The 14,201-nt window shown below is 37.5% G+C and overlaps 1 protein-coding gene across 1 annotated transcript in view; it reads left to right on the top strand.

The window, feature by feature from the left end:
• LOC145692113 (proclotting enzyme-like) overlaps positions 1–11,411 on the top strand; it is a 43,599-nt gene extending 32,188 nt beyond the window's left edge. The window contains exon 7 of the mRNA XM_081767407.1: positions 11,307–11,411. Within this exon, the coding sequence (XP_081623533.1) occupies positions 11,307–11,411 (105 nt within the window). The remainder of the gene's footprint in view (positions 1–11,306) is intronic.
• The last annotated feature ends 2,790 nt before the right edge of the window (positions 11,412–14,201 follow it).

Raw genomic sequence — 14,201 nt, 5'->3', positions numbered from 1 at the left:
TGAACTCAGTTAATACATTTGAATATAAAATTTATGTCAATATATTATTAATTTAGGTTTTAATTTTAATTCAACTGTTCTATAGTCGGCGCGGCCAAATCATTCTTATACAACTTCAAAGGAAGCGTTAACACCATTGAAGTAACACACATGTTTGTTTGTTAACATAAAAAGGATATTTCAGCAAGTCTTTCTAGTTGAGGGTGATCTTCCGGTTGACCTGCTGAAAACAAAAGCGATGTAGCAATTTTTAAAATCCTCTTTTACAGAAAGACATATACAAACTTAGTCAACACGTTATTTCATTTTTATGTTTTCGTATTAAATATGTTGATTACTTTGAAAGAACTACTTTAGTCTTTTCCATGCTAGGGATATTATTATTATTATTATTATTATTATTATTATTATTATTATTATTATTATTATTATTATTATTATTATTATTATTATTATTATTATATTAGTATTAGTATAGTATTATTAGTATTATTATTAACCAAAATATATCCATTTTTTACATAAGTTTAACGATGGCAGTAATGCACTCTGTCGACATCATACACATGCCATTTGTGGCTTGTGGCGTATTTAGGGGGGGCTTCCGGGCTTAAGCCCCCCCGAAATCTTACTATAGTAAAGTATATGAAATATCTTGCAGAATTTTCACAATTTTCAGGCAAAGCCCCCCCCCCCCGAAAGTTAGCAAAGCCCCCCGAAACAAAATCGTGAATACGCCATTGCTTGTTTGGATTGTTATTTATGAATATGATTAGGATAAATTTTCTGCTTTAGTACGAAGGAAGCCGGTTGGGGACGATTTGAACCTGGCAAGTATACTAAATTGAATTTAACTTCCTGATATTACACCCTAAGAAAGTTATAGTGCCCCAAATGGTGCAAATACAACTAGAAGATAGGGCCACTATGGCATAGTGGTAGAGTGCTTACCTCTGGTGTGTGGGGTTCCTGGTTCGATCCCCGACAAACTAAATTTGTGGTGGACAACATCGTGTCCGTCAGTGGCGGATCCGGGGGCGGGCGATCGCCCCCTCCTGAAGAGGAAACTTTCTTATTTTAAATATATAAATAAAACCCATCTCAGAGTTTAAAAGTATTAAAAGTAGCCCTAAGTAGCAGTATGACAACCCACCGCCCCCCCAGAAGTTGGTCCTGGATCCGCCCCTGTGTCCGTGGGCTTTCTCAGAGTACTCCTGTTTCCTTCCACATTTTTATTCCACCCAGTGTTCACTTGCCTTTACCATCGTCTCCCTTAGTCTAACGGGCATAATCGTGGCACGTTAAACTGAAAGATTTCATTTTGTTTCATTTTACAACTAGATGATGCACCATCAGTGCATCAACTTATGCACTGGTTCCCGAATTGCAGTTCGATGTCTCTTAATTATCACTATCTCTGGCAATTGGTAGTTTTCCAGTTGCCTCATGATCCTGGGGTAAAATTCTGGGAGCAGAATTGGATTCTGCAGGAGCAGAGACGGAGGAACAGAGATGTTATGGGAAGCAGCTACTTTTTTGTATATCGAAAAGGATATTTCTATATATGACTTGACGTACATTATAATACAATATGTTTGGTGAACAGAAGTGTTCACGAAAGGACGCCCTCCTCTTTAGCGTGGACACGGATTGGATAGAGATAGTATGAGTTAAGAGCTTTGATTTAACATATGCCATAAAGACTTTTCATTGTATATTTCCGGTTATGAACTTGTAAAAGGATATAGTATAGTAGAGTCTCTAAAATTCGGCACTCGATAAACCGGCAGTCCGGACAGAGCCGTAGCTGGGCTGGGGCGGTCACCCCGAGCGCAGATAGCAAAAGGGGCGCCGAACAAGCAAGAAGATACAAAAAATGTTGGAAATGAGTAAACGACCCAAAAAAGTATTTGCGCCCTATTAGATCAATATTGTTGTCAGCTTGCAAAGAAATAATTTGTTACAAATTTTCTTGCTCGTTCCGCTCGCAATCCAAACGTTTCATAAGAAAATGAAATCTTTTAGTTTTACGTCCCACGGTTATGCCGGTGAGGCTAAAGGAGACGGTGATGAGGAGTAATGAATGAAATGTTAGAATGAAGAAAGTGGGAGGAAACGGGAGAACCCTGAGGAAACCCACGCATACGGTGTTTGTCCACCACAAAGTTCACTTGGCGGGGGCTTGGATCGAATCCGGGACCCCAAGCACCAGAGGTGAACGCTCTACCACTGAGCCACCGCGGTCCCAAACGTTTCATAAGAGTTACAAGATTTTCTTATTACTTAAAGAAAATAATTATATATGATTTCTTAATAACTATGTGATATACATGCTGCCAAGTACTGACTATAGTGTGTGCAAGAAGCTAGATAAAAATTCAGCGAAGCGTAATAATAAAAGCTGATTATCTTATTTGTAAAAAAAGGGGGGAGGAAAAGCTTCGTAAGGTGAGGGTAGGGGCGCCGAATTCTGCATCGCCCCGGGCGCCGAAATCTCTAGCTCCTTCTCTGAGTCCAGGTAACTCGACAACACTCTGGCAATAGGAATAACAGAACATTACACATTTCTTATTTTTTTTAAAAAAAAAAAAGTAGCTAGTTTTTGCAAAGTTGGCTAGTTAGTTTTCATTATAGACAACTTTGTGCCTTCATCAAGTATTTTTCTGAGGTCTGTCTTATGAGATAAATTACTGTACACACAAGTACATACTGTATTTTCTCAGGAAACACTCGTACTTTTTTTAACACCATTCCCGAAAACCCGGCATTTTCACAAACTCGGCTACCCTTCAGTCCACATTAGGCCGAGTTTTCGGTACTTTACTGTAATTCAACGTAAACAACAGATACACTAGTGTAGTTGTACCGATGGAAGAAGCAACATGGACATATTAAAGTTGTAATTATTATATTAATAATAGATTTCCCTACAGCAGTCATTTCCAGCTAGATGTTCCATAACGTCACAGTCTTGTGTTCGGTTATCTACTAAGGCTGGCCGTATATTGACCAGAAGAGAGAACAGTCAAAGCGAAATTCAGTACTGTGAGTAACAGTCGTTCTTTTAAAAATAAGTGTTCCGGGGGGACACACTTAGTACTTCGGGGGGCACTGCTGGTACTATTCAATTTATTATTATATTATAGACGCATTATTTTGGTCTCCTCCGGGGGGCAGTGCCCCCCCAAAAGATGTCCGGAAGAAACACTGGTGAGCAATGCCACAAAGCTTCGTATCACACATTCACTCTAGCACGTTAGATAAAGGCCTCTCTTCGCATGCTCACCTCTCGCCTCAGCTTCCTTTGCCTTTTGCTATAACGCCCGGTCTAAAAAGGCAGCAAAGCTAGCGTTAATAGAAGACAGTGGTGACAAACAAAAGAGGCGTAATCGGTGATTTTGCACATATACTGCTCGTGGATTGACTACTAATCGAACACTGCCAACATTGTTCTGTTCCAATGTACCTACTTCGTTTCCTTCCCTCTTTTCCTCAATCTATTCTTATCCTGCCTCTGACCGTAAAAGCTAGCTTCCACGTCATACGAGATTTGATCAAAAAGTAAGGTGAATGAAGTTGTACAGAGCCACCTACCGTCGTTTTATTCATTTCAACTAGCAAGCCTGACAGCCTGAGCCTCTGGGTCAGTCAGCGTCGAGTTTGAATGAGTTGTGACATGTCAGTTGGCTTCCAGAAACAGTGCAGTGAGAACGTGTTAAAAGTGTCTGTCGCGCATCATGGATTTCGAGCAACGCGAGTTTCGTTTCAAGCTGCAAAAGTGCCAACGATGCTTACGAAATGTTAAAATATGTATATAGTGATGAATCGGTGACATTAAAGTCTGTTTACCAAAAGTGGTATGAGCGATTCGAGGGAAGATATGAGTCGGTTGAAGACGAGGAACGATAGGGAAGTACTGCGACGTCAGAAACAGATCAGTGTGCAAACAGTGGCACAAATGATTCGTTCAAACAGGCGAATAACTATTCGAGAGCTTCCCGAATAATCACACATTTCGTACGGGTCCATGAAAAGCATTTTAACCGTCAATTTGCAAATGAGAAGAGTAAGTGCAAAATTCATTCCCCAATCCTCGCTTTTTGATCCGCGAGCTTTGGGCCGAAAAAAAATATTTCTGTCTCTCCACATCCGCCGTACTCTCCGTATATAGCACCATATGACTTCTGGTCTTCCCAAAAATCAAAAGCGTGTTAAAAAAGGAAGACATTTTGACACCATTCCCGAGATTGAGAGCATGACGACGGCGCAGTTGAAGACTCCGGAAAAACAAGACTTCGAAAAGTGCTTTCAATCGTGAAATCAACGTTGAAATAAGTGCATCACAATCCCAGGGAAGTACTACTTTGAAGGAGATTGATTCATATTTGATGTAAGCTTATTACTTTGTTCGTAATAATGTTTCACCGTACTTTTCGATCATACCTTGTACATTTGAAAGTTGAAACTGACTGCCTGATGGATTAATATTATAAATTACAACAAGGTCCAAAGCTTTCTTCGGTACAAATCCAATAATGTATGTGTCATTGAACTATTTTGGCATTGTTTCAAAAGGACTTCATGGAAAGTATTTATGGTCCACGATAAATTGCAGCTCTTAATCTATACTAGTTGTATCTTGCTCTTCTTAGCATCAAAAATATGTGTTCCCAATAGAAAGGGATTTTTTATGGAAGACCCGGAACCACACAGTTGAAAGGCATATATATTAAATTTGCAGTCAGTTCAGCAAAAATTCCATGTCTTCAATAAAAAAATTCAGTTCTTTGGAATATATTAACATTACTATAACTTTACTTAACGGAACTCTTCCATGGTGTATCCTTATTTTAGTTCCATTGTGCACAAGTTTCTATTTAATACAAGATATGTTTACTTTTAGCAAATTTTCTTAAGTATTACTGACAATCTAATTACTCATATAATAACTGCTGTCTTAACATCTGAAATTGACATGTTTTTATTGCCAAGGCGAAACAGGCTAATTTTGGGAAGATCCACATGCATCATGTTTTATATAATTTGGGATATTTTTAGGAAAGCTTTAGTTGCGTACATTATTTTAAATGAGGGAAGAATTTACGCACGTTCTCCAAATGTATTTGAGCCCCAAACTATCAGCCTCATTGAAAAGCTTTAAAGAAACCACACGCTATGTTTCATGAAAATTGTAGACATTTTATTTTTAAATTACTGCGAAACAATCATACAAATTAATGTCAAGTCAAATTATATGAGCTCGCTTACGATCCCTTCAAAAATTAACTGTAATAGTAATTTGGTTGCTATTCATTTGACTAATATTAATTACTTTTAAAAAGTAATTACTACTTGTAATGGATTACTTTCCTTTCATTGTAAATATAAAAAAAGCAATTGTAACTTTATTATTGTTTTCAAATAACTTTCCAATTACTGTAATTAACAACAAAAGTTATTATGTCTACTCTTTTTCATCTTGTAAATGGAAGTCTTATCTAGGGTGGCTATGCTCGTATTATAAGTTTCTACATACAGGGTGTCCGAGAAGTCCTTCCCTGATTACAGAAATTGATAACTCAGGCTAGAAATACAATAGAAATATGAAACTGGTGTTGAATTGTTTACAAACTATAAAAGTTTTGGTCACATCAGTACACCTCCACATGAGCACCCTTGGTAGCACGTAGCACATCTAGGCGATATTCAATTTCCATCCACACATTAGCCAACATCACTGGAGGGATCAATGCAACGACTGTGGTTATTCATTGCTGCAGGGTTTCAAGATCTGGTACACGTGTTCGGTAGACCTCATCCTTGACATAACCCCATAAAAAGAAGTCTAATGGGGTTATGTCAGGAGAGCGTGGAGGCCAAGCTGTTGGTCCATCACGACCAATCCATCGCCCAGGAAATGTTCTATCGAGATAGGTACGGACGTCCAAACCCCAATGAGGTGGTGCACCGTCTTGCTGAAAAACGACATCGGGGCGATACTGAAGCAGCTGAGGAACAGCATACAGCTGCAACATATCCAGGTACACTGCAGGTGTGATGGTATCCTCAGCGAAGAAGAATGGCCCGATAATTCGATCGTGCAATAACGCGCACCAAACATTCACCTTTGGACTGCCTCTGGTGAACTTCCTGACTTCCCTGGGGGGTTCTGAACCCCAAATGCGTACATTATGGCGATTCACTACTCCACTGACAAAGAATGTCGCCTCGTCGAAAAAGGCAATTCGTCTGAGATAACCATTATCGTCCTCAATACGTGATAGCATTTCGACCGCAAAGTCATATCGACGTGTACCGTCGTCGGGCAACAAGGCCTGAACGAGTTGCACTTTGTAAGCACGAAACAATAAACGTTTGTGTAAAATGTCATGGATAGAGCTTTTTGGCATCTGTAATTCACGTGAGGCCCTGCGCACCGATTTCTTAGGACTTCTCAGAAAAGACTGCCGCACAGCCTCCACCGTGTCTGCTGAGGTTCTTGGTCGACCAGACCTCGGAAGGTCAGCAACCGACCCTGTGTTCTTGAACTTCTCATACCAGGCTTTAATGCTCTTGACATCAGGTGGAGTCCTCCCAAATGTTGTCTGGAACTGTCTCTGCACCGTGGTTGGTGATCGTGTCTCATGGTACCACAGGACACACTGTGCCATCTCCTGGTTGGTTGGCATGGCTTCTTGGGCTTCTTACTTACGTACTACAAACCTAAAACAAACAAAATTGAGACTTGGTAAAACAGAACAAACCTAACACAGACAAAAACTTTTATAGTTTGTAAACAATTCAACACCAGTTTCATATTTCTATCTTATTTCTAGCCTGAGTTATCAATTTCTGTAATCAGGGAAGGACTTCTCGGACACCCTGTATATTTACAGAAATTATAGGAATTGAAAAGTGGAATTATATTCTTTCAAACTAAGATTAAGACAAATCGTGCTTTGGTTTAATATGTACGAGAGTTGTTCCGAGAGTAATGCCTCATTTTTTTTTTCATGGAAACTAATGAAGTTACATAAATAACAATAGCTCAGCTAAACAAAGCAATATTTCAGCTACAGACTGTTATTTTTCCAAGTAGTTCCCCCATTCGTTATGCACCTTTGCCAACGATGAACCAGAGTCTGTATGCCGCGCTTGTAAAAATCGGAACCAGCTGAGGCTAACCACTTCCTTATAGCTTTGACAACAGCTTCCGAGTCTTGAAATGGTTCCCTACATTCAGCTTTGTACACAATTCTCTGGTCGTTATCCGGCGGTCAGCATGGATGAGTTGATCAAGATGCGCTTCATTGCGAGGGTTGACAGCTGTGCAGGATCGACCAGGCCGTGGCTTGTCATGAACACCCTTTTCACCACCTTAAAAATGTCGTACCCATCGTCTGACATAGCTCACGTCTATTGTATCGTCTCCATAAACCTTTACCAAGCGTTGCTGGATTTCAATCGGCGCACTTCCTTCAGCAGTAAGGAATTTAATCACACATCGTTGTTTTATACGCATGTCCATGTCAGGCTTTATTTTGGAACACTCTTATGCTGGCGCCAACTACCGCAAAACAAGGGAACCAGCTGCAAATAAAAGAGGAAGATTAAGCATTAGCACTACACCAACGACATTTAGCACGGACATACAAACTCAACACAGAAAGTAGGAGGCATTAATTTCCGAACGACCCTTGTATGATTCGACAAAATGAAAAACAGGCGTCACAATAATGCAAATCCAATTGGCCTTCAATTATAGTCACTGGTATAAAAACTACGCTTATCTTAATGTACTATCCATCAAGTCAGGAGAGAATTAGCTTCATGAAAACGATGGTGGTAGAGATGTTGGAAGGGCGACATAGCAATTGGTCAGAGAGGGGGATGTATTGAAAATAATTTACCTTCTCGAGGTTATTCTATCCGTGAATCTATCTACCACATACTTTTTAAATAATATCAAAAGACAGAAACCCAATTTAAGACCCGCAATACTAACTTTGGATTATATAAAGATACTTTTTTTAGCTTCATTTTTGATTATAGAAGACAGCCATAGTGACCAGGAAATCTAGCTGTTAACTTCAGATTAGTCAAGCTTACACTCGCCTTGAAACGTTGCTACCAACTCAATATCACAAGACACGCGAATTATTTTGTGTGTTATTCCAGAAAATGTAAATATTTCAGGGAAATTTATTTATTTAATTTTATTTTCGCTGTTAAAGATTTTTTTTTTTTTGCGGGGAACACCAAAAAGAAAAAGGTGCCTTCTAAACCGGCCATCAGTCCATTTCTGCTTCAAGTAGAGGCTATCCCTCAAAGACAGCAGTATTCAAAGGTAATTCAAAGAAGCAGTATGTGTTGAGTCCATGTACGTTTAGTAGTTTGAGCACTGAAATACCGATTGTTCACTGTTCTTGATAGATCGTTTCCTTTATTAGTGGGCCACTCATAAGGTAAATTCGAAATTTTGAACTTCATTGAAAATTGAAAATTTGAACTTATTATAATTTGTCCGAATTCATGAAAATCAAAACTACTGACAGATTAAAATTGGGGCGGCGTCAATAAGAGCTAGGCACCAGACTTGTGTTACCAATCTTCATTACGATATGGTACCCGTAATTTTTCGAGTTATATATATATATATATATATATATATATATATATATATATATATATATATATATATATATATATATATATATATATAAGGTGTTTCAAAACAACACTCACGATTGGGAGGTGATTTCTGACAGCAAGATAAGACAGAAAGTATAGACTAATCTGGGTGCACAAATTCCTGCTTTCGGAGTCATAAGCTACCAAAAGCATGAAAAATGAACTTTAAAGGTCCATAGTTCCAATACTATGGGACCTAAAACCATAGTCGGGTCAAGACTTCATTCAGGAACTTTAAGTGTCCCATCCAAATATCCAAGTTTCAGAATCCTGCCATACTTCCGCAACAAGTTTTATAGAGGTAGTTAATGACTACTTCAAGTTATATACCTGTAGTCGGTGTTGTTTTGAAACCCTCTATATATATCAAATGGATCTATCAATTTTTCTTGACCTTGATGAAAATTGTATGATTCTACCTATCATTAATCACAAATGAAGATTTGTCGAATTTGTGTGCTTTGCTATAAACATAAAATAACTAATTATATACATAGTTAACATATTGACTTTAATAAGTAGAAGAAATTTTTTAATGAAGTTCTTCCATTTCAAAGTTATACATGTATATAATAATTACATCTTATTAGGTTGTTGGCTGGGGTAAAGATGAGCATGGACGCATTGGAGGAAAATTGAAGGTTGCAAAAATGCCGATTGTTTCTCAAGAAACATGCCTACGGAGTGACGTGTTTTATTTGGAATTTACATCCGAAAATACTTTTTGTGCTGGATTCAGAAACGGTAAGTAAAATTGCACAATGTTACTACAATAGAGATAGATAGGTTCAACGTGACACAAAATTAAAGCTATATTATATCCACATGCATTTTATGCTACAATACTGAAGAAGTATGAATGTTCAATAAGGTACTGGTACTACTGCACACGATATACTATTTTACTTGATACGGTGATATACAATACTATTATAAGTGAAGGACTACTTAGTTTGCAGAAGACTAGGTTTTGCTTGACGTTTCGATAGTTAAGACAAAAGCAAGTAATAAATATGTGAATATCTATAAATTCAATGAATTCATTCTGTCTCTTAGAGATTGATGTTAAATTATGAGCCATATTTCAAGAGTAAACACACAGTGTTCTTATGAAAACATTCAGCAAATATCTTTCTACATATTACAACTTAATTTTTTATGTTAGTGTCAACAAATAGTATAAACATGTAGCTTTTTTAAAAAAAAAATGATATATTAGTAATACATTCAATTGCTTCTGGACAAATATTCTTCAACTATTATTTCGACATTTCGATGGGTATAATACTGTGCAATAGTACATGTACTCGACAAAGGGCCTATCTGGTTGCAATGATGTGAACAGACTTTGGGAGAGATGGCTGAAATTCACCTCAAATATAGAAGAGACTATGTAGATTGTATATTCCAAAAGCAGATTCTTCTAAAATGGACGAAACATAAATAAAAAAAAAAAGCACTGAACATTAATGTCAATGGAAAATCAATGGAAAACATATAATTCCTCCACTTATCTCAAAAACTAAACGAGGGAGATGGCTGAAATTCAGCTTGAATAATAGAAGAGACTATGTGAATTCTGTATTCCAAAGGCAAATTGTCCTAAAATGGATGAAACATAGTCAAAAAAAACGGAGCATTAATGTCAATGGAAAAATCAATGGAAAACATATAATTCCTCCATTTATCTCAAAAACTAAACGAGGGAGATGGCTGAAATTCAGCTTGAATATAGAAGAGACTATGTGAATTCTATATTCCAAAATCAAATTGTCCTAAAATGGATGAAACATAGTCAAAAAGCACGAAACATTTAATATTAATATCAATGGAAAATTATATAAAAAAAAAAATGAAGTCGTCCACATATCTCGAAAAATATAATAACGAGAGATGGCTAATTGAAAGCTTATTACAAAGACATAATGATGAGCTTAAAAACGTTGTATAGCAGGTAAGAGAATAATATGAATAGAATACTGTCAAAAGTCAAGTGGTTTGAGTAAAATTAATAATAATGATAAAGTATATGCATCTTCTGCGAATTACTCATCGCGCCCCCACGGAGGTTACGTGCTTGAAATATCTTACATTTGGCTTTGTAATCTCCAGACTCGATTTAGCATGCAACGTGACTTTTGACCTGATCACATGGCACAGGCTGATCCATATGGCAAACCGGGTAGGCTCTTTCAATCTCTCCGATAAAGTGTTCTCTCGAAGGATAAAGCATACAGAAGTATTACACATGATTGATGAATTGAGAAATGACATTGCAGTTGTGATGAAGAATTATATACATGAAATATTAGCTTTTCAATAAATGATTTTAATTGACAACAAAAGATGGAAGGAGTATGAAGAAGAATACCCAGAATGCAAGGAAAGTATGGAGGGTAAAATCTCCAAAGTTTATGACGAGTAATGCTACTACCATTCATACAAATGTCGTTGTGTAAAAAGATTTGTATTGATTCTATTATTTACGTGAAATTAGTGTACAATGTTGATTAAATTTACTTTCTTTTCAGAGACCAACACTGAAATTATCCTATTATTTACATGATAGCAATAAAATAAGAAAAGGATGTTAATTCCACTTTCTTTCTTTCCAGAGACCAGCGTATGTAATGGGGATAGCGGAGGAGGTCTCTTCCTTTCGTTTTACAACGCGAGACAAAGAACTTTATCCTGGTACCTCAGGGGAATCGTCAGCATAGGTTACTCACAGAATGAGATGTGTGTTCCTGAGCAATATGTAGTATTCACGGATGTTGCCAAGTTTTTACCTTGGATAAAACATCATACTGGCACTTGAACTATAAAGAATACACCTATATTTAAGCCTAAAAGTAGTTACAACATAATGAAATGCTTTAACAGTCGTAGATATGACAGCATTTTATTGTTACTATAATACTTCCGTTTGTCAAACTACATAACGTCATTAGTGGCATAAAGAGCATCTCCAACCAATGCATTGAAGATTCCCTACTTTCTTGATCGGTGAGTAATATTGTCGATATGGGTATGTAGAGAATCAGTAGACTCTGTAGGCGAGGAATATGTTGGCTTCGATGTCGCAAAGTGAGGTGTGTTCGAACAGGGGTCCAAAAACCGATCGACGGTCCCGACAGTGTTGTAGTCACTTTCCGGGTCACTGTGCTCCACTGGAGAGGGTACCGGTGAAGATCTTTGGGTCTATTCTCATCTCCTGAATACGTTACGTGATTCTATGTTGCACACTACCCATGCAATCACAGAGATCAACAGAATCCTCACAAGAAGTGACGAGAACCTATTCAAAAGCACAGATTGTTTACTTGTGGGGGAGCGTACCGACGGGACCCTGGGGCATTATGGATATGGGAACAACGCGAGGACATGCTAGTTTTCGAATATGCAAATTCCAGTGTCACATTTTTGAACTTGTTCCAGTGCAGAGCTCAAAACAGCCAGACACTGTTGATCGCTCTCGGCTATTTCCACCAATGTGTCATCTTGGTTTTGTTCTAGTTGGAAAACATTCTTGGGCTTAGTTGTGATATCCAGCATTCTCGTAGCTGGAGTGTGTTGTGGGGGAGGCACAGTTCAGTTTCTTCCCTGACACACACAAACCATGCTCAGCTGACGCATGGGTCGAAATAGCATAGAGGGATCAGCAGTGTCTAGCTGTTTTGAGCCCTGGCACTGGAACAACTTCAAATACGACATTGGGATTTGCATATTCGGAAACTAGCGTGTCTTCCCGTTGTTCTCATACCCACAATGCCAGAGGAGACCGTCGGTCACCGGAGATAGGCGCCCCAATAAGTAAACAATTAGTGCTTCTGGATCGGTTCTCGTCACTTCTTGTGAGGATCCTGCTGGACCTCTGTGGTTTCATAAACAATGTGCGTCATAGAATTACGCAGCAGAATCAGGAGATGAGGATAGATCCAAAGACCTCTCCAGTTGCGCACCAGAAGTGACTACAACACTATCGGGTCCGTCTATTGATTTTTGGACCTCTGTTCGAACACACCTCACTTTGCAACATCGAAACCAACGTCGACCTAACAGTTCTCTATATACCCATATCTATCCTGGTACTCACCGGCCAAGAAAGTAGGGAGTCACTGGGGATGCCTTTTTAACATAGAATAGATTACATTTTGACTCGTGAACAGATATATAATTAAGTTAGTAGCTGGAGAACAAAAAATTATAAATTATTATAAAATACTTTTATACCGAAGATCTTTGAAGTCTTTTATTATATTATAATAGTATATTGATCTTACAAAATATGAAAAACACATTATTTATGAAACAAGCATACGTAATGACCTTGAACAAACTAGAATAATAACAATATTTCTGTAGTTTTTATGATTAGAGATTAAACAATACTCGATACATATTTGTTATATTTTATATTTCCTACATTTTCTTTCTTTTTTCTGTAAAGCACAAGAGACATGAAAATTAGACATTTTTAAATTTGAAATTATATATACATTGTTACCCTATCATTTAAATCTTCTAGGGTTTTATTAAATATTTTTTTTTAATTATACCTTTATTAGAACTGCATTTAAAAAGTAGAAAATAACTTTTCATTTATTTGCAATTTTTAAGAATTATTGTGCATATCATTAAGTACAGAGGGCGTTGCATATACACACAATCGATCATTTCATTGAGGATGAGTATAGTTTATAAGCTTTATTTGCGGTTAATTTGTCAAATAAATAATTCAGTAGCAAATCATAGGTTTCAATAGCTTTTCTTGCGTCTATGAAGAACGACTGACAACCATCCCTCAAGAGCTATACAGGATGTTTCAAAACAACACCGACAACATTTCGGAGGTGATTAATGACACCAAGATAAGACAAAAAGTGTAGACCAACTTGGGTGCACAAATGCTTCCTTTCGGAGTTATAGGCTGCCGAAAACATGAAAAAATGAACTTTAAAGGTTAATAGCTCTAAAACTATGGGACCTACCATACTCGGGCTAAGACTTCACTTAGGAACTAATGGGTGCCCCTATTCAAATATCCAAGTTTCACAATCCTGCGTTACTTCCGCAACAATCTTTTAGGGGTAGTTGGTGAGTACTTCAAATTATATGCCCATAGCCAAACTGCCTTTATAAAAATTGTTGCGTGAGTACCCTAGGATTCTGAAACATGTATTTTTGGATAGCGCACATATTAACCTAAGTGAAGTCTTCACCCAACTACGGTAGGTCTCATAGTTTTAGAGCTATGAACCTTTAAAGTTTATTTTCTCATGTTTTCGGCAGCCTATAACTCCGAAAGGAAGCATTTGTGCACCCAAATTTGTCAATACTTTTCGTCTTATCTTGGTGTCAGGAATCACCTCCCAAACACTGACGGTATTGTTTTGAAACACCCTGAATATTCGCATCAATATTGTACCTTTATTTCCTAATTCCGTTCGTAAAAGAAATACCCCAATATTTTTAACCCTTTGAAATAGTAGTACTTTATTTACTTCAAT

The sequence above is a fragment of the Thermobia domestica genome, chromosome 8 (genome assembly GCF_964235325.1).
Source record: "Thermobia domestica chromosome 8, izTheDome1.hap1.1, whole genome shotgun sequence".
In the NCBI taxonomy this organism is placed as follows: Eukaryota; Metazoa; Arthropoda; class Insecta; order Zygentoma; family Lepismatidae; genus Thermobia; species Thermobia domestica.
The sequence above is the reverse complement of the archived record's forward strand: the minus strand, read 5'-3'. Positions and strand labels throughout refer to the sequence as shown.